The sequence below is a fragment of the Dendropsophus ebraccatus genome, chromosome 1 (assembly GCF_027789765.1).
Source record: "Dendropsophus ebraccatus isolate aDenEbr1 chromosome 1, aDenEbr1.pat, whole genome shotgun sequence".
NCBI lineage: Eukaryota > Metazoa > Chordata > Amphibia > Anura > Hylidae > Dendropsophus > Dendropsophus ebraccatus.
The window spans coordinates 1,927,271-1,949,702 of NC_091454.1; the positions used below are offsets into that span (position 1 = coordinate 1,927,271).

Genomic DNA, 22,432 nt, shown 5'->3' on the forward strand with positions numbered 1-22,432 from the left:
TTTGCCTTTGGATTCTCTACCACATTTTAGTGATGATGAGGAGGAGGAGGAGGTAGTAGTCCCCCAAAGGCAGCAGGTGGAACGTGCAGAGACTGCAGAGGAGGTGGTGGCTGTAAGCCAGGGAGGGGCACCTGAGATCCTGTCCCAGCCCCTGGAGGACAGTAGCAGTGGTGGTGATGATGATGTCGCTGATCGGACGTGGCGCCCCCAAGCACCATTATCCTCAGGGCATCAGGGGAGGAAAGTGAGGTGCTACCGAAGCAGCAACATCCCACTGGTGCAAGGAAGCGAGGCACAAGAGGGAGGGGTAGAAGACAACCTACCAGGCAGAGTCACTTACCTCCAAGCCTTGGTCCTGAGAGGGGACCCTCAGGCAGCGGTGGCAGTGAACAACCAGCAAGACCCCCCGTGGCTGGCAGCAAACCACGGTCCTCTGTCGTCTGGCAGTTCTTTCGCCTGGGGACAGATAAGCACATCGCTCTGTGCCTGCTGTGCAATGAGAGGGTCAGTGGTGGCAGGGGTGATAATCGTGGGACAACATCCATGAGGAAGCACATGGAAAGGCAACACCAACAGGCCTGGAAAAACCGTGACCCCAATACCCCCTGCTGTCAGGATGCACCATGCACTGCAGATCCCATCATGCAGCATCCTGTCACTGCAGCTCAGGCCTCGTCAGCCTCAGGTGCCAGCAGCAGCACAGTCTCACTGCCATGTACACCCCTAATGAGGCAGCAATCCCTGACCGAGTCCATGGCCAGACGTCAGGTGTACTCCAGCAGCCATCCCATGGCCCAGAAACTGGCCGGACACCTGGTTAAGCTGCTGGTGCTTCAGTCCCTGCCATTACACCTTGTGGACTCCCAGCCTTTCAGGGATGTTGTGGCGTGTGCGCACCCCAGATGGCGAGTCCCCAGCCGCCACTACTTCTCTAGCAAAGCTGTCCCATCACTGCACAGTTATGTGAAGAGAAAGGTTGGCGACTCATTGGGACTCTCGGTGTGACCGTGCACCTGGGTGCTGATGTCTGGTCCTCTAATTACGGGCAAGGCCAGTACATGTCCGTTACTGCCCATTGGGTCAACATCCTCCCAGGAGACCATCAGGAAGTTGGCCCATTCTTGCCACTGTCACCTCCCCGGGGCTTTAGGGGGCCAGCAGCGGGTAGCACAAGCTCTGCCTCCACCACCACTGCAGTCCAACCTGACCCAGTGTCTAACCACCGATGTCAGGCCCGCCGCTCTCAGGCTGTCCCAGCGCCGCACTGCGTATGTCCGGCCGGCACCCTAGTACTGAATGCCATTTGGTGAACGGTATAAAAAGGCCCTGTGGATTTTACTCAGCAGACCCGCAGCCACATGTGAAGGTACCCATAGGGTGAGGTGTTTTGGGAGTGATAAAACGAGGGTGGGAGGTCACTCCCATACCCCATCAGGGGTTTTTCCCCTACCCACTTTAAAAGATAAGTCCAGACAGTCAATAACTTTCTGTACCCTTACTTGACCCAGAAACTTATTAATTGACCGGACTTATCCTTTAAGCCAGCAGGTGACACTTAAAAAACACAAAAGCATACATCCATTGGATTGGACGCTACACCCGGTTAGGACATCAAACTGGTGTTAAGAAAATAATATATATATATATGTATCGCCAACAGCCATAGGCCCAGATCCAACAGGTTTGACACCAGAGTAGTTGCGTCAGTTTGTAAAGCAAGTGCCAGTGAGGTGTCAATTTAATGAAAACTGGACAGGTGTTTTTGGATAGTGGAACTGGGGTAAAGCCTTCCTGAATCTGTCCAATTTTAAATGTCCTTTCTTCCCCTCATGGATTCTGAGGGTGAGGTTCTCTGTCTATTTTACCGTATCCGTATCCTGCTAGACTAGGTGTAATGTTAGAGGGGGGGGGTTGTAACGTTGACTGTCCTGTGCTGAACTCTACATCAACATGTTGTCATGTTTAAAGAATGATTTTTACACACATGCATATCCTTAGCTTCAAACTTTAGTTGTCTGTACTAGGTCCTTCTGGGGCCAAAAGAATACTACTCCTACTAATGTCCCCACCGTCAATTGTCTATTTGGAAACATACTGGGTGGAATCTGCCTTCTCAACTTGTCTGTTTGTAACAATACTGGCCTGGGAGCCATCAACTGCTGCCTCCTCCTGCTCCTCAACTGGTCTGTTTGTAACAATACTAGCCTGAGAGCCATCAACTGCTGCCTCCTCCTGCTCCTCAACTGGTCTGTTTGTAACAATACTAGCCTGGAAGCCATCAACTGCTGCCTCCTCCTGCTCCTCAACTGGTCTGTTTGTAACAATACTGGCCTGGGAGCCATCAACTGCTGCCTCCTCCTGCTCCTCAACTGGTCTGTTTGTAACAATACTAGCCTGAGAGCCATCAACTGCTGCCTCCTCCTGCTCCTCAACTGGTCTGTTTGTAACAATACTAGCCTGGAAGCCATCAACTGCTGCCTCCTCCTGCTCCTCAACTGGTCTGTTTGTAACAATACTGGCCTGGGAGCCATCAACTGCTGCCTCCTCCTGCTCCTCAACTGGTCTGTTTGTAACAATACTAGCCTGAGAGCCATCAACTGCTGCCTCCTCCTGCTCCTCAACTGGTCTGTTTGTAACAATACTAGCCTGGAAGCCATCAACTGCTGCCTCCTCCTGCTCCTCAACTGGTCTGTTTGTAACAATACTGGCCTGGGAGCCATCAACTGCTGCCTCCTCCTGCTCCTCAACTGGTCTGTTTGTAACAATACTAGCCTGGAAGCCATCAACTGCTGCCTCCTCCTGCTCCTCAACTGGTCTGTTTTAAATAATACTGACATGGAATCAATCAACTGCTGCCTCCTCCTCCTACTCAAGTAGCCTCTCCTCAATAATACTGGCCTGGAATTGATCAACTGCTGCCTCCTCCAGCTGCTCAAGTAGTCTGTTTTTAATTATACTGGGCTGGAATAGATCAACTGCTGCCTCCTCGTCCTCAATTAGCCTCTCCTTAATAATACTGGCCTGGAATAGATAAACTGCTGCTGCCTCCTCCTCAAGTAGCCTCTCCTCAATAATACTGGCCTGGAATCAATCAACTGCTGCCTCATCCTCCTCAAGTAGCCTCTCCTCAATAATACTGGCCTGTAATCGATCAACTGCTGCCTTCTCCTCAAGTAGCCTCTCCTCCATAATACTGGACTGGAATCAATCAACTGCTGCCTCCTCCTGCTGCTCAACTTGTCTCTTCTCAACAGTACTGGACTGAGAGGCGAGCAATCTACTGCTGCCTCCTCCTGGTTCTCGACTTGTCTCTTCTCAACAATACTGGCCTGGGTGCAATCAAGTGCTGCCGCATCCTCCTTGTAAACTTTTTTTTCCAATATTTTTTTTCATTGTAATATCAACTGCAACTAAACGAAGCTATACCCTATCACACTCCCACTATTGTAGCTGCAATTATTCAGCCATTAGAGCAAGGTTCGTTTTCGGTTCGGTTCGATCCGAAATTCACGAAAGTTCGCCGGATCGAACCGAACCGAACTTTTCAAAAGTTCGCTCATCCCTAGACTTGAGAATAGAACACAGCCAGAAATACTTCTTGTGGAACTGGAGCAGCAGAGCACACGTCTCTCTCCTGACAGGGGAGAGAGGACACCCACAGAATAAGACTGAGGTAGAACAGGAAGTCACATGGTAACCCCAGCCAAAGCTCAAAGACCATTGGAGTTACCATGGGACGTCACGTGACATCCAGCCATTGCATCATCACACCATTAGGCATATACAGAGAAATATACATTAGAAGTACCATACTTGAACACTAGGAGGCGACATAATACCCTTAGGCACTAATAACTGAATATGCATACAAGAAATTAATGGAATAGCAGACCTGAACACTGAGAGGGGTTACACAATACACACAGTTTGCAGTGAACCATAGCTTTCCAGAACAGAACCGGTCATAATAAAAGTGTGAGGATAAGAGGGTCTGTTCTGGGACACTGCAAGTGCATAAAGGCCTGTCGCTGACCGGAGGAGATCCAGATGACCGCAGGTGAAACAATGTGGCTGAAGTGGTGTGTGTGACTACGTAATGCGCATTTGTAGTAGGCGCAGACTCATTGAACCATCACTGGAATGACCGACGGGCGCATGCGCCTTGATGCAGATAACTTCGGCCATATTGTTCCACCTGCGCTCATCTGGATCTCCTCCGCTCAGCGACAGGTCTTTTGGCTTATTTCCTGCTTATAATTAAAAGTTACTAGTGTGTATAAAACGATCACCTTTTCTGACTCCATTTACCCCTGAGGAAGTCCTGTGAGCAGGACGGAAGGCGTGGGGCATCCCTGGGCCGTAGCTGTTTCTTATTTGCCTCTCCCCTCTTATCCATGCTTTATACTTATTATTTTTGTCCTCATTTCATTGCTCTGGTCTCTGTGCCGTCCTCCCACATTGTGCTTACACCTTATTGCCTATACTGCTGCATATATATATGTACTAGGGGAAATGCATATAATGCGGCAGGGATTCTTTATGCACTGCTCTTAGTTTACTTCCTCCATGAATCTTCCTATATACAGGACACTGCATTGGCACTTTACCTCCTCAGGTTACATTTATGACGGCCATTTTTGCTTACTTGCACACGGACATTGTGATTCTTTTGTATACGGATAGAGACATGTAGTTTGGAGTATATCTCGCCCGGTATTGGCCCTGAAGACATGATTACTATTGTGTTTTCTTGCTTTGTGTTTTTATTGTGTTTCTTCTGTTTCTTTTGTTTATTTCTCGTGTTGCTCAATAAAAATAACTATATTCTATCTAGCTGTGCCATTGCCCTACTTTCCATACGTACTTTTTTGTTAGTTTGGTTTAGCTGTATTGGGCACCCTGATGGTGAGCCACCTTCTGTTCCCCCATTAGGTAATAGTGCCCCCTCTGTTCCCCCATTAGGTAATAGTGCCCCCTCTGTTCCCCCATTAGGTAATACTGCCCCTTCTGGTCCCCCCATTAGGTAATACTGCCCCTTCTGGCCCCCCATTAGGTAATACTGCCCCCTCTGTTCCCCCATTAGGTAATAGTGCCCCTTCTGTTCTCCCATTAGGTAATAGTGCCACCTTCTGGTCCCCCCATTAGGTAATAGTGCCCCCTCTGTTCCCCCATTAGGTAAGAGTGCCCCCTCTGTTCCCCCATTAGGTAATACTGCCCCTTCTGGTCCCCCATTAGGTAAGAGTGGCCCTTCTGGTCCCCCATTAGGTAATACTGCCCCTTCTGGCCCCCCATTAGGTAATAGTGCCACCTTCTGGTCCCCCCATTAGGTAATAGTGCCCCCTCTGTTCCCCCATTAGGTAATAGTGCCCCTTCTGGTCCCCCCATTAGGTAATAGTGCCCCCTCTGTTCTCCCATTAGGTAATAGTGCCCCTTCTGGTCCCCCATTAGGTAATAGTGCCCCTTCTGTTCTCCCATTAGGTAATAGTGCCCCTTCTGTTCCCCCATTAGGTAATAGTGCCCCTTCTGGTCCCCCATTAGGTAATAGTGCCCCCTCTGTTCCCCCATTAGGTAATACTGCCCCTTCTGGTCCCCCATTAGGTAAGAGTGGCCCTTCTAGTCCCCCATTAGGTAATACTGCCCCTTCTGGTCCCCCATTAGGTAATACTGCCCCTTCTGGTCCCCCATTAGGTAAGAGTGCCCCTTCTGTTCTCCCATTAGGTAATAGTGCCCCTTCTGTTCCCCCATTAGGTAATAGTGCCCCTTCTGGTCCCCCATTAGGTAAGAGTGCCCCTTCTGTTCTCCCATTAGGTAAGAGTGCCCCTTCTGTTCTCCCATTAGGTAATACTGCCCCTTCTGTTCCCCTATTAGGTAATAGTGCCCCTTCTGGTCCCCCATTAGGTAATAGTGCCCCCTCTGTTCCCCCATTAGGTAATACTGCCCCTTCTGGTCCCCCATTAGGTAAGAGTGGCCCTTCTGGTCCCCCATTAGGTAATACTGCCCCTTCTGGTCCCCCATTAGGTAATAGTGCCCCTTCTGGCCCCCCATTAGGTAATAGTGCCCCTTCTGTTCTCCCATTAGGTAATAGTGCCCCTTCTGTTCCCCCATTAGGTAATAGTGCCCCTTCTGGTCCCCCATTAGGTAATAGTGCCCCCTCTGTTCCCCCATTAGGTAATACTGCCCCTTCTGGTCCCCCATTAGGTAAGAGTGGCCCTTCTGGTCCCCCATTAGGTAATAGTGCCCCTTCTGGTCCCCCATTAGGTAATAGTGCCCCTTCTGGCCCCCCATTAGGTAATAGTGCCCCTTCTGTTCTCCCATTAGGTAATAGTGCCCCTTCTGTTCCCCCATTAGGTAATAGTGCCCCTTCTGGTCCCCCATTAGGTAATAGTGCCCCCTCTGTTCCCCCATTAGGTAATAGTGCCCCTTCTGGTCCCCCATTAGGTAAGAGTGCCCCTTCTGGTCCCCCATTAGGTAAGAGTGCCCCTTCTGTTCTCCCATTAGGTAAGAGTGCCCCTTCTGTTCTCCCATTAGGTAATACTGCCCCTTCTGTTCCCCTATTAGGTAATAGTGCCCCTTCTGGTCCCCCATTAGGTAATAGTGCCCCTTCTGTTCTCCCATTAGGTAATACTGCCCCTTCTGTTCTCCCATTAGGTAATAGAGCCCCTTCTGGTCCCCCATTAGGTAATAATGCCCCTTCTGGCCCCCCATTAGGTAATAGTGCCCCTTCTGGCCCCCCATTAGGTAATAGTGGGCCTTTCTGGCCCCCCATTAGGTAATAATGCCCCTTCTGGCCCCCCATTAAGTAATAGTGCCCCTTCAGTTCTCCCATTAGGTAATAGTGCCCCTTCTGGCCCCCCATTAGGTAATAGTGCCCCTTCTGGCCCCCCATTAGGTAATAGAGCTCCTTCTGGTCCCCCATTAGGTAATAGTGCCCCTTCTGGTCCCCCATTAGGTAATAGTGCCACTTCTGGTCCCCCATTAGGTAATAGTGCCCCTTCTGGCCCCACATTAGGTAATAGAGCTCCTTCTGGTCCCCCATTAGGTAGTAGTGCCACTTCTGGTCCCCCATTAGGTAATACTGCCCCTTCTGGTCCCCCATTAGGTAATAGAGCTCCTTCTGGTCCCCCATTAGGTAATAGTGCCCCTTCTGGTCCCCCATTAGGTAAGAGTGCCCCTTCTGTTCTCCCATTAGGTAATACTGCCCCTTCTGGTCCCCCATTAGGTAAGAGTGCCCCTTCTGGTCCCCCATTAGGTAAGAGTGCCCCTTCTGTTCTCCCATTAGGTAATAGTGCCCGTTCTGGTCCCCCATTAGGTAATAGTGCCCCCTCTGTTCTCCCATTAGGTAAAAGTGCCCCTTCTGTTCTCCCATTAGGTAATAGTGCCCCTTCTGTTCTCCCATTAGGTAAGAGTGCCCATTCTGGTCCCCCATTAGGTAATAGTGCCCCTTCTGGTCCCCCATTAGGTAATAGGGCCCGTTCTGGTCCCCCATTAGGTAATAGTGCCTCTTTCTGGTCCCCCATTAGGTAATAGTGCCCCTTCTGTTCTCCCATTAGGTAATAGTGCCCCTTCTGGTCCCCCATTAGGTAATAGTGCCCCTTCTGGTCCCCCATTAGGTAATAGTGCCCTGTTTGTAGTATTGAATATGAGTTCATTTGCTTGCTCTCTCTTTCTTTTCCCAGTACCCTCCCCCCCCATGGGATGAAGACTTTTTTGACTTTCTGTACTTCTAATCCAGAAATGTTACATGAAGTAGTCACAGCCCCGCCCCCTGTATGACATCACTGATATACTATCATAGTAATATGACATGTGATACAGCCCCACCCCCTGTATGAAATTGTGGTGACGCACCCCGCGGTGCTATGGCGGAGGAGCGGCGGGTCACTTGCTGGGTGGTGAGGTGTGACACCAGTCCTGTGGTGGTTGGCCGAGATGTAACCGGACCCTAGTGTGTTATGTGGTGACGCCAGTGCCGGTTGGGCACACAGGTATGGGGGCACACCTGCTTTTATTGTAAAGGGCCGGATACTCCTTGTTCCCCAGTGGTCAGTGACCTGCCGGGCTGCTACGGGGTCCCTTGGGCTGTTATCAGGGTGGTCCGGAGTGGTGTAGTGACCCTCAGCACTGCCACCTACAGAGAGGGGAGATGTCCCCAGGAGTGTGTGTGCTGTGTTGGTGCAGGAGGAGGAATCACAGAGTCTCTTTACCATAAATAATCTCTTGTTTACCCTGAAGGTACTGCTGTGCAGCACAACATACAGCTTTACAGAGTATAAATCACGCTGAATAATACAGGATCCAGATCTGTGACAGGCGTAAAGTGCGGAGTACAGTCGTGCTGGCTGAGTTGCGTGCTGAGAGATACATTGAAGAATCAGAGGAGCAGAGAGGAGGATGTCGTGAGAGTCCCACCCCAAGTAGTACTGTGCTCTGCCGGGATGTTGGAGGATGAGGTAGAAATATACCTGAGAGAGAACACTTGTGCCCGTGCATCGACCTTTGTGGGAATGAACCACGTGTTTCCCTACCAGTGTCGGGGACCTGTCCTAGAGTGTGACACAAGCCCCAGACCCTGTTACCTGGGATGAGCGGAATGCTGAGGATTTCCTGCTGAAAACCATGCTGCGAGATAGAGTTCATAGGCTTCTAGCAACTTTGCTTTATCCGGATCAGTGCCCAGCTTTCTGCTGTCTGTGGATACTGTCCTGCACTGTGACTCTCCTAGTCCTGGCGGTGGGTTGAGATGATCTCTGACTTGTCCTCTCCTGTGAGGGGTTTAACACTGCATAGTGTTGTGTAGCGTTACTTAAAGAGAAACTGTTAGCTGCCTCTTGTCTCGCTTCCTCATCATACGGGGACCTGACTAAGACTGTGACTGGGGACCAGGCAGAGGACCAGGGCCCAAAGGGACCACTGTAGGGAGCGTTCTAGCTTGCGTCCTTCCCCTACAACGTCCAGTACAAAAGAACCCACACTTCCTCTACCCACGTGACTTCCTATCTACAGCCCCTGTAAGGTGCGCTGTGACTGGGGGAAGAGTGCGTAAAGAAGAAGTGATAGGACAGAAGAAGAAGAGACTCCCATAGGTTCACAGATCCATGTGACATATAAGCAAACAATAACTCTTTCCATACTTCAGCTGTGCAGCAACTACAATATCATATACCTACAATAGCGACATCTAGTGGCGAAACTTTATCACTACTACATCACCACTCACTCACAAGTACTGGCTTTTGCGAAGAGTGTAAACAATAGCAACACCAGTGGTAGGACACCAAAACATCACTGGTATATTATACAATGACATGTGATCCCAGACCCGCCCCCTGGTGATGACATCATTGGTTTAATATAATAGTAGTATAATGACATGTAATCTCAGCCACACCCCCTGTGTAACAAAACTGGTATAATAGGATTACCTCTGCACCCAGCCCCGCCCCCTGTGTGACATCACTGGTATAATAGGATTACCTCTGCTCCCCGCCCCCTGTGTGACATCACTGGTATAATAGGATTACCTCTGCCCCCCAGCCCCGCCCCCTGTGTGACATCACTGGTAATAATAGGATTACCTCTGCTCCCCGCCCCTGTGTGACATCACTGGTATAATAGGATGACCTCTGCTCCCCGCCCCTGTGTGACATCACTGGTATAATAGGATTACCTCTGCCCCCCAGCCCCACCCCCTGTGTGACATCACTGGTATAATAGGATTACCTCTGCTCCCCGCCCCTGTGTGACATCACTGGTATAATAGGATGACCTCTGCTCCCCGCCCCCTGTGTGACATCACTGGTATAATAGGATGACCTCTGCTCCCCGCCCCCTGTGTGACATCACTGGTATAATAGGATGACCTCTGCTCCCCGCCCCCTGTGTGACATCACTGGTATAATAGGATGACCTCTGCTCCCCGCCCCCTGTGTGACATCACTGGTATAATAGGATGACCTCTGCCCCCCAGCCCCGCCCCCTGTGTGACATCACTGGTATAATAGGATTACCTGTGCTCCCCGCCCCTGTGTGACATCACTGGTATAATAGGATGACCTCTGCTCCCCGCCCCCTGTGTGACATCACTGGTATAATAGGATGACCTCTGCTCCCCGCCCCCTGTGTGACATCACTGGTATAATAGGATTACCTCTGCTCCCCGCTCCTGTGTGACATCACTGGTATAATAGGATTACCTCTGCTCCCCGCCCCCTGTGTGACATCACTGATATAATAGGATGACCTCTGCCCCCAGCCCCGCCCCTGTGTGACATCACTGGTATAATAGGATGACCTCTGCCCCCAGCCCCGCCCCCTGTGTGACATCACTGGTATAATAGGATGACCTCTGCTCCCCGCCCCCTGTGTGACATCACTGATATAATAGGATGACCTCTGCCCCCAGCCCCGCCCCTGTGTGACATCACTGGTATAATAGGATGACCTCTGCCCCCAGCCCCGCCCCCTGTGTGACATCACTGGTATAATAGGATGACCTCTGCTCCCCGCCCCCTGTGTGACATCACTGATATAATAGGATTACCTCTGCTCCCCGCCCCCTGTGTGACATCACTGGTATAATAGGATGACCTCTGCTCCCCGCCCCCTGTGTGACATCACTGGTATAATAGGATTACCTCTGCTCCCCGCGCCTGTGTGACATCACTGGTATAATAGGATTACCTCTGCTCCCTGCCCCCTGTGTGACATCACTGGTATAATAGGATGACCTCTGCTCCCCGCCCCCTGTGTGACATCACTGGTATAATAGGATGACCTCTGCTCCCCGCCCCCTGTGTGACATCACTGGTATAATAGGATGACCTCTGCCCCCAGCCCCGCCCCCTGTGTGACATCACTGGTATAATAGGATTACCTCTGCTCCCCGCCCCCTGTGTAACATCACTGGTATAATAGGATTACCTCTGCTCCCCGCCCCCTGTGTGACATCACTGGTATAATAGGATGACCTCTGCTCCCCGCCCCCTGTGTGACATCACTGGTATAATAGGATTACCTCTGCTCCCCGCCCCCTGTGTGACATCACTGGTATAATAGGATGACCTCTGCTCCCCGCCCCCTGTGTGACATCACTGGTATAATAGGATTACCTCTGCTCCCCGCCCCTGTGTGACATCACTGGTATAATAGGATTACCTCTGCTCCCCGCCCCCTGTGTGACATCACTGGTATAATAGGATGACCTCTGCCCCCCAACCCCTTCCCCCTGTGTGACATCACTGGTATAATAGGATGACCTCTGCCCCCAGCCCCGCCCCCTGTGTGACATCACTGGTATAATAGGATTACCTCTGCTCCCGCCCCTGTGTGACATCACTGGTATAATAGGATTACCTCTGCTCCCCGCCCCCTGTGTGACATCACTGGTATAATAGGATGACCTCTGCTCCCCGCCCCCTGTGTGACATCACTGGTATAATAGGATGACCTCTGCTCCCCGCCCCTGTGTGACATCACTGGTATAATAGGATTACCTCTGCTCCCCGCCCCTGTGTGACATCACTGGTATAATAGGATTACCTCTGCTCCCCGCCCCCTGTGTGACATCACTGGTATAATAGGATGACCTCTGCTCCCCGCCCCTGTGTGACATCACTGGTATAATAGGATGACCTCTGCTCCCCGCCCCTGTGTGACATCACTGGTATAATAGGATTACCTCTGCTCCCCGCCCCCTGTGTGACATCACTGGTATAATAGGATGACCTCTGCTCCCCGCCCCTGTGTGACATCACTGGTATAATAGGATTACCTCTGCTCCCCGCCCCCTGTGTGACATCACTGGTATAATAGGATGACCTCTGCTCCCCGCCCCCTGTGTGACATCACTGGTATAATAGGATGACCTCTGCTCCCTGCCCCCTGTGTGACATCACTGGTATAATAGGATTACCTCTGCTCCCCGCCCCCTGTGTGACATCACTGGTATAATAGGATTACCTCTGCTCCCCGCCCCCTGTGTGACATCACTGGTATAATAGGATGACCTCTGCTCCCCACCCCCTGTGTGACATCACTGATATAATAGGATTACCTCTGCTCCCCGCCCCCTGTGTGACATCACTGGTATAATAGGATGACCTCTGCTCCCTGCCCCCTGTGTGACATCACTGGTATAATAGGATGACCTCTGCCCCCCAACCCCTGCCCCCTGTGTGACATCACTGGTATAATAGGATGACCTCTGCCCCCAGCCCCGCCCCCTGTGTGACATCACTGGTATAATAGGATGACCTCTGCTCCCCGCCCCTGTGTGACATCACTGGTATAATAGGATTACCTCTGCTCCCCGCCCCTGTGTGACATCACTGGTATAATAGGATGACCTCTGCTCCCCGCCCCCTGTGTGACATCACTGGTATAATAGGATTACCTCTGCTCCCCGCCCCCTGTGTGACATCACTGGTATAATAGGATTACCTGTGCTCCCCGCCCCTGTGTGACATCACTGGTATAATAGGATTACCTCTGCTCCCCGCCCCCTGTGTGACATCACTGGTATAATAGGATGACCTCTGCCCCCAGCCCCGCCCCCTGTGTGACATCACTGGTATAATAGGATGACCTCTGCTCCCCGCCCCCTGTGTGACATCACTGGTATAATAGGATGACCTCTGCTCCCCGCTCCTCCATGTTTGGGAAATTCTTACAACATCTACTGGTTAATTATGACATCAGGTGTAAAGTCCATGTAGATAATATCCGGCAGCTTCCAGGTCACCCAGGATCCCGCACCGACACCTGTGAGTACAAATACACCGGGGTCCTGGGGGGAAACTGCAGGGAGCTGAGGGGGGGCGGATGTGTAATAACAGTCACATGACCCGGAGGATGGCGGTGACTCGTTATGTGTAGTATTATCGTGCAAGCACTCCCATCATCCTCCTCCCTGACCCCAGGAGCTGACACTCTAATCTCCTATCACACACAGTGTATCATCACTCCCATCCTCCTCCCTGACCCCAGGAGCTGACACTCTAATCTCCTATCACACAGTGTATCATCACTCCCATCCTCCTCCCTGACCCCAGGAGCTGACACTCTAATCTCCTATCACACACAGTGTATCATCACTCCCATCATCCTCCTCCCTGACCCCAGGAGCTGACACTCTAATCTCCTATCACACACAGTGTATCATCACTCCCATCCTCCTCCCTGACCCCAGGAGCTGACACTCTAATCTCCTATCACACAGTATCATCACTCCCATCCTCCTCCCTGACCCCAGGAGCTGACACTCTAATCTCCTATCACACACAGTGTATCATCACTCCCATCCTCCTCCCTGACCCCAGGAGCTGACACTCTAATCTCCTATCACACACAGTGTATCATCACTCCCATCATCCTCCTCCCTGACCCCAGGAGCTGACACTCTAATCTCCTATCACACACAGTGTATCATCACTCCCATCCTCCTCCCTGACCCCAGGAGCTGACACTCTAATCTCCTATCACACACAGTGTATCATCACTCCCATCATCCCTGACCCCAGGAGCTGACACTCTAATCTCCTATCACACACAGTGTATCATCACTCCCATCCTCCCTGACCCCAGGAGCTGACACTCTAATCTCCTATCACACACAGTGTATCATCACTCCCATCATCCTCCCTGACCCCAGGAGCTGACACTCTAATCTCCTATCACACACAGTGTATCATCACTCCCATCCTCCTCCCTGACCCCAGGAGCTGACACTCTAATCTCCTATCACACACAGTGTATCATCACTCCCATCATCCTCCCTGACCCCAGGAGCTGACACTCTAATCTCCTATCACACACAGTGTATCATCACTCCCATCATCCTCCCTGACCCCAGGAGCTGACACTCTAATCTCCTATCACACACAGTGTATCATCACTCCCATCCTCCTCCCTGACCCCAGGAGCTGACACTCTAATCTCCTATCACACACAGTGTATCATCACTCCCATCCTCCTCCCTGACCCCAGGAGCTGACACTCTAATCTCCTATCACACACAGTGTATCATCACTCCCATCCTCCCTGACCCAAGGAGCTGACACTCTAATCTCCTATCACACACAGTGTATCATCACTCCCATCATCCTCCCTGACCCCAGGAGCTGACACTCTAATCTCCTATCACACACAGTGTATCATCACTCCCATCCTCCTCCCTGACCCCAGGAGCTGACACTCTAATCTCCTATCACACACAGTGTATCATCACTCCCATCATCCTCCCTGACCCCAGGAGCTGACACTCTAATCTCCTATCACACACAGTGTATCATCACTCCCATCATCCTCCCTGACCCCAGGAGCTGACACTCTAATCTCCTATCACACACAGTGTATCATCACTCCCATCATCCTCCCTGACCCCAGGAGCTGACACTCTAATCTCCTATCACACACAGTGTATCATCACTCCCATCCTCCCTGACCCCAGGAGCTGACACTCTAATCTCCTATCACACACAGTGTATCATCACTCCCATCATCCTCCCTGACCCCAGGAGCTGACACTCTAATCTCCTATCACACACAGTGTATCATCACTCCCATCATCCCCCCTGACCCCAGGAGCTGACACTCTAATCTCCTATCACACACAGTGTATCATCACTCCCATCATCCTCCCTGATCCCAGGAGCTGACACTCTAATCTCCTATCACACACAGTGTATCATCACTCCCATCATCCTCCTCCCTGACCCCAGGAGCTGACACTCTAATCTCCTATCACACACAGTGTATCATCACTCCCATCATCCTCCCTGACCCCAGGAGCTGACACTCTAATCTCCTATCACACAGTGTATCATCACTCCCATCATCCTCCCTGACCCCAGGAGCTGACACTCTAATCCCCTATCACACACAGTGTATCATCACTCCCATCATCCTCCTCCCTGACCCCAGGAGCTGACACTCTAATCTCCTATCACACACAGTGTTTCATCACTCCCATCATCCCTGACCCCCGGAGCTGACACTCTAATCTCCTATCACACACAGTGTATCATCACTCCCATCATCAGAGTACATGTATACACTATACAGGCAGAGTACACGTATACACTATCCAGGCAGAGTACATGTATACACTATACAGGCAGAGTACATGTATACACTATCCAGGCAGAGTACACGTATACACTATACAGGCAGAGTACATGTATACACTATACAGGCAGAGTACATGTATACACTATACAGGCATAGTACATGTATACACTATACAGGCAGAGTACATGTATACACTATACAGGCATAGTACATGTATACACTATACAGGCAGAGTACACGTATACACTATACAGGCAGAGTACATGTATACACTATACAGGCAGAGTACATGTATACACTATACAGGCAGAGTACATGTATACACTATACAGGCAGAGTACACGTATACACTATACAGGCATAGTACATGTATACACTATACAGGCAGAGTACACGTATACACTATACAGGCAGAGTACATGTATACACTATACAGGCAGAGTACATGTATACACTATCCCGGCAGAGTACACGTATACACTATACAGGCAGAGTACACGTATACACTATACAGGCAGAGTACACGTATACACTATACAGGCAGAGTACATGTATACACTATACAGGCAGAGTACACGTATACACTATACAGGCAAAGTACATGTATACACTATACAGGCAGAGTACATGTATACACTATCCAGGCAGAGTACATGTATACACTATCCAGGCAGAGTACATGTATACACTATACAGGCAGAGTACATGTATACACTATACAGGCAGAGTACATGTATACACTATACAGGCAGAGTACACGTATACACTATACAGGCAGAGTACATGTATACACTATACAGGCAGAGTACACGTATACACTATACAGGCAGAGTACATGTATACACTATACAGGCAGAGTACATGTATACACTATACAGGCAGAGTACATGTATACACTATACAGGCAGAGTACACGTATACACTATACAGGCAGAGTATATGTATACACTATACAGGCAGAGTACACGTATACACTATACAGGCAGAGTACACGTATACACTATACAGGCAGAGTATATGTATACACTATACAGGCAGAGTACACGTATACACTATACAGGCAGAGTACACGTATACACTATACAGGCAGAGTATATGTATACACTATACAGGCAGAGTACACGTATACACTATACAGGCAGAGTACACGTATACACTATACAGGCAGAGTATATGTATACACTATACAGGCAGAGTACACGTATACACTATACAGGCAGAGTACATGTATACACTATACAGGCAGAGTACATGTATACACTATACAGGCAGAGTATATGTATACACTATACAGGCAGAGTACACGTATACACTATACAGGCAGAGTACACGTATACACTATACAGGCAGAGTACACGTATACACTATACAGGCAGAGTACATGTATACACTATACAGGCAGAGTACACGTATACACTATACAGGCAGAGTACATGTATACACTATCCCTGCAGAGTACATGTATACACTATCCCGGCAGAGTACATGTATACACTATACAGGCAGAGTACACGTATACACTATACAGGCAGAGTACACGTATACACTATACAGGCAGAGTACACGTATACGCTATACAGGCAGAGTACACGTATACGCTATACAGGCAGAGTACATGTATACACTATACAGGCAGAGTACACGTATACACTATACAGGCAGAGTACACGTATACACTATACAGGCAGAGTACACGTATACACTATACAGGCAGAGTATATGTATACACTATACAGGCAGAGTACATGTATACACTATACAGGCAGAGTACACGTATACACTATACAGGCAGAGTACACGTATACACTATACAGGCAGAGTACATGTATACACTATACAGGCAGAGTACACGTATACACTATACAGGCAGAGTACATGTATATACTATACAGGCAGAGTACATGTATACACTATACAGGCAGAGTACACGTATACACTATACAGGCAGAGTACACGTATACACTATACAGGCAGAGTACATGTATACACTATACAGGCAGAGTACACGTATACACTATACAGGCAGAGTACATGTATACACTATACAGGCAGAGTACACGTATACACTATACAGGCAGAGTACACGTATACACTATACAGGCAGAGTACACGTATACACTATACAGGCAGAGTACATGTATACACTATACAGGCAGAGTACACGTATACACTATACAGGCAGAGTACATGTATACACTATACAGGCAGAGTACATGTATACACTATCCCGGCAGAGTACACGTATACACTATACAGGCAGAGTACATGTATACACTATACAGGCATAGTACATGTATACACTATACAGGCAGAGTACATGTATACACTATACAGGCAGAGTACACGTATACGCTATCCAGGCAGAGTACATGTATACACTATACAGGCAGAGTACATGTATACACTATACAGGCAGAGTACATGTATACACTATACAGGCAGAGTACACGTATACGCTATACAGGCAGAGTACACGTATACACTATACAGGCAGAGTACACGTATACACTATACAGGCAGAGTACACGTACAGTGGCGGTCTTTGGCACCAAGCGATCGCTTGGGGCCCCTAACATCCAGGGGGGCCCCCACGCCCTTCTCTTGTGCTCAAGACCGCTGGACAAGGCCCCTGCCCCGCTCGCTGCTGTAATCTGAACTGTAACTATTAGCGCTCGTAATGAGCGCTCATAGTTACATGCAGCAGCACTGACAGGGCGGGAGACATTGGCTCCCTTCCTGTCAGTCACTCTTGTGGCTGCAGAAAGGGTTTTCCCTGCGGTCACAAGTGGCAGCTTTATCCTTGTGGTGCCGGCGCTGCAGTGACATCACTGGAGCATTGGCGCCAGGGCAAGGGGAGTGCGGGCTATAGACTACTGGGGCTTCACAGAGGGGTCTATATACTACTGGGGGCAGCACACAGGGGGTCTATATACTACTTACGGCAGCAGAATGGGGTCTAAATACAACTTGGAGAGCACACAGGAGGTCTATATCCAAGTGGGGGAGCACACAGGGGGGCTATATACTACTGGGTGAGCACACAGGGGTCTATATACTACTGGGGGAACCACACAGGGGGTTTATATACTACTGGAGGAGAACACAGGGGTCTATATCCAAGTGGCGGAGCACACAGAAGGTCTATATCCAAGTGGGGGAGCACACAGGGGGGGGCTAAATACCCCTGAGGGAGCACACAGGGGGCCTATATACTAGTGCGAGAGCACACAGGTGGTATATACAACTGGGGGGCCGCACACAGGGGGTCTATATACAACTGGGGCAGCACACAGGAGGTCTATATACTTCTGGGGGAGCACACGGGGGGGGCTATATATAACTGGGGGAACACACAGGGGTCTATATACTACTGGGGGAAGCAAACAAGGGGTATATACTACTTGGGGCAGGACATAAGGGGTATATACTATTGGGGGCAGCACACAAGGAGTCTATATTACTGGCGGTAGTGCACAAGGGGTATATACTACTGGGGGCAACACACAGCGGTCTATTGTTTTGGAATGCGTGTCGAGGGGGGGGCCCAGACATAACTTCGCTTGGGGCCCCAGAAATGCCAAGACCGCCCCTGTTCACGTATACACTATCCCGGCAGAGTACACGGCTACATTGGACAGGGCTCTCTCCCCGACCACCTGCAGTTACTGGAGCCTTATTCTGTTTTACACTGGGAAGGTATCTTAGTAACCGGACGTTGTTCTGGATAAGCTGCTGGACTCTGTCCGTCATTCTGCACCTACACACCAGCGTACACTTGGGTTATCCCAACCTGCAGGAGCATTGCCTGTCTGACCTGGGGTGGGAACCAACGCATCTCCAGGACCAGTGCCCCACACCCACCAATCTGCCACACAGCCGCCACAGCTACCCCGACCATGGGCACCGACTGCTCCTCCGCACCTACAGGACACTATGGTAAATGTAACTAGTTTTCGTATAAACAATGTTTCATGTTTCTATCATTAGACCAATGAGAAGTCGCTCGTCCACCCCCAGCGGTTACCATGGCGCCAAATACAGCTGCGACTGCGCAGAAGAAGTGTCACATGTCCAGACTGAAGGTGAGAACCGCATGGCAATAATAACCATAACAGCACCGCCCCCTGTATATCCTGTATACAGAGGTAGTCACAGCCCCGCCCCCTGTATATCCTGTGTATAGAGAGGTAGTCACAGCCCCGCCCCCTGTATATCCTGTGTATAGAGAGGTAGTCACAGCCCCGCCCCCTGTATATCCTGTGTATAGAGAGGTAGTCACAGCCCCGCCCCCTGTATATCCTGTGTATAGACAGGTAGTCACAGCCCCGCCTCCTGTATATCCTGTGTATAGAGAGGTAGTCACAGCCCCGCCCCCAATATATCCTGTGTATATAGAGAGGTAGTCACAGCCCCGCCCCCAATATATCCTGTGTATATAGAGGTAGTCACAGCCCCGCCCCCTGTATATCCTGTGTATAGAGAGGTAGTCACAGCCCCGCCCCCTTTATACCCTGTGTATAGAGGTAGTCACAGCCCCGCCCCCTGTATATCCTGTGTATAGAGAGGTAGTCACAGCCCCGCCCCCTGTATATCCTGTGTATAGAGAGGTAGTCACAGCCCCGCCCCCTGTATATCCTGTGTATAGAGAGGTAGTCACAGCCCGGCCCCTGTATATCCTGTGTATAGAGAGGTAGTCACAGCCCCTCCCCCTGTATATCCTGTGTATAGAGAGGTAGTCACAGCCCCGCCCCTGTATATAGAGAGGTAGTCACAGCCCCGCCCCCTTTATACCCTGTGTATAGAGAGGTAGTCACAGCCCCGCCCCCTGTATATCCTGTGTATAGAGAGGTAGTCACAGCCCCGCCCCCTGTATATCCTGTGTATAGAGAGGTAGTCACAGCCCCGCCCCCTGTATATCCTGTGTATAGAGAGGTAGTAACAGCCCCGCCGCCTGTATATCCTGTGTATAGAGAGGTAGTCACAGCCCCGCCCCTGTATATCCTGTGTATAGAGAGGTAGTCACAGCCCCGCCCCCTGTATATCCTGTGTATAGAGAGGTAGTCACAGCCCCGCCCCCTGTATATCCTGTGTATAGAGAGGTAGTCACAGCCCCGCCCCCTGTATATCCTGTGTATAAAGAGGTAGTCACAGTCCCTCCCCCTGTTTACCCTGTGTATACAGATCACAGCCCCTCCCCCTATATATCCTGTGTATAGAGAGGTTGTCACAGCCCTGCCCCCTGTATATAGAGAGGTAGTCACAGCCCCGCCCCCTGGGTGACATTCTCCTCGCTCTCTCCTTTCCAGGTCTTCCTCTTTGCGCTCTCCTTCGCTTTCATCACTAAGTCTCTGGCGTTCGTCTATTCTCGCAGTATGATCACACAGATAGAGAGAAGGTTTAACATCCCGTCTTCCCTGGTTGGGGTGATCGATGGAAGCTTCGATATAGGTAACAGATATATATAATGTACGGGGGGGGGGGGGAGGGGGAGAGTAATATATTACATCCATCCCACAAAAAGCAATGAGGTCCCTCCCCCTCCCGGGTGATTGTCCTCTACTACCCCGTGTGGTTGCCCCCTCCTACTCCTGTGTGATTGCCCCCTCCCCCTCCTATGTGATTGCCCCTCCTCCTCCCTCTTACCCCTGTGTGATTGGTCTCTCCTACTCCTGTGTGATTACCCCTTCCCCCTCCTACCCGTGTCGGAGGAGTGGCCGGTCACTTGCTGGGTGGTGAGGTGTGACGCCAATCCTGTGGTGGTTGGTGAGATACAGGATTGCCCAATGATGTTATGTGGTGACGCCCGTGTCGGTTGGGCACACAGGTATGTGAGAGGTAGAAATGGAAGAATACTTGAGAAGATAAGAGTTGATGCACGGGCACAAGTGTTCTCTCTATCGGAATGAACCACCCATTGCCCTACCAGTGTCAGGAGACCCGTCCTAGAGGGTGACACAAGCCCTAGAGGGTGACATGAGCCGAATGCTGAGGGTTCGCTGCTTACATCCGCTCTGCGAGGCAGAGTTCCTAGGCTTCCAGCAACTTTGCTCTATCCAGACAAGTTCCTAGCCTTGCTTTGTGGATAACGTCCTGCACTGTGACCTTGTCCACGGCGAGGGTTGAGATGACCTCTGACTTGTCCTCTCCTGTCAAGGGTTTAACACTGCATAGTGCAGAGTGGAGTTACTGGAGGAGAATCTGTAGGTTGCGTCTTGTCTCTACAGAGTCTAACAGCAAAAGACACTCCACTTCCTCTACCCATGTGACTTCCTATCTACAGCCCCTGTAAGGTGTGCTGTGAGTGGGCGAAGAGTGCATAGAGAAGACGTAAAGAGAGAAGTGATAGGATAGAAGAAGAGTGTACTCTCATTGGTTCACAGATCCATGTGACAACAAACGATAACACTTTCATGATTAGGGGTATGGCATACTACGGGGGTGTATGTAACCTTTAACACTTCCCCCCTTCCCCACTTACCTAATATAATGACACGACACCTGGTTGACATTAGAAATTAACGGCCACAGCAGCCTTTTATTGAAAATAAAATTACATATAAATCAATAACATTCCTTATATGTAAACAACCCCCCCCCCCCCCCCATAAATATAACCAGCATAAAATCAGGGAGGTCATGGACGGCCCATCAGCAGTCTAAAACCTTAGACTCCCAGTCGCACCGACTCGGAGCTGGCAAATCTGCCCACACTGCTTCCACCGATTCTTAAGAAATCTCACAGCAGCCAGGTCCCCGACCTCCTTGCGAGGAGAGGGGGTTGCCACCTTTAACCAAAACTTCTAACACCTCCTCACACAGGGCCATCCACGACCACCCCTCCGCCACCACGAGCAAGCTCGACCCCTTGAGCTTGAGCATCCCGCCACACCTTAATGGCCTTTTCTATTCCATCCTGCAAGTCCGAGGACCACAGATCCATTCCAACATAGTTGAGATGAACACCATCCCCATCCGTAAACCCCCAATCCGGAACAACGACCAAAGACGAAGGAGATGGAACTTGACATCCCGAATCAAGTCCCTGGATGAGCGCACGCATAGGTCATTGCCCCCCATGTGAAGAACTAAGACATCCGACCCGGATGACGCTCCCGAAGTTCCCGTCGACACGCCCCCCCCCCCCCACGGGTGCCGAAGCTGGGACAGGCGCAGAGCTGCCACCCAACCATGCTGACACCAGCGACATTTGACCTGCCCGAGAAGCAACACTCTGCGACGTTAGCTCACACATACCAGCTAGAAACTACAACCGCCTCACTGACCCCAGCAAACTGACCATCTTCCAAGTCCCCACGATCATCCTCTGAAGAAGCGGCCCCAGGACCTGTTTGCCGGCCGAAGTGCC

General features: G+C 50.5%; 1 protein-coding gene across 1 annotated transcript in view; it reads left to right on the top strand.

The window, feature by feature from the left end:
* The first annotated feature begins 12,653 nt into the window (after positions 1 to 12,653).
* LOC138786709 (solute carrier organic anion transporter family member 1A2-like) overlaps positions 12,654 to 22,432 on the top strand; it is a 47,911-nt gene continuing 38,132 nt past the window's right edge. The window contains exons 1-3 of the mRNA XM_069963708.1: positions 12,654 to 12,761; positions 19,054 to 19,148; positions 20,373 to 20,514. Coding sequence (XP_069819809.1) covers positions 19,092 to 19,148; positions 20,373 to 20,514 — 199 coding nt within the window. The 5' untranslated portion in view covers positions 12,654 to 12,761; positions 19,054 to 19,091. The remainder of the gene's footprint in view (positions 12,762 to 19,053; positions 19,149 to 20,372; positions 20,515 to 22,432) is intronic.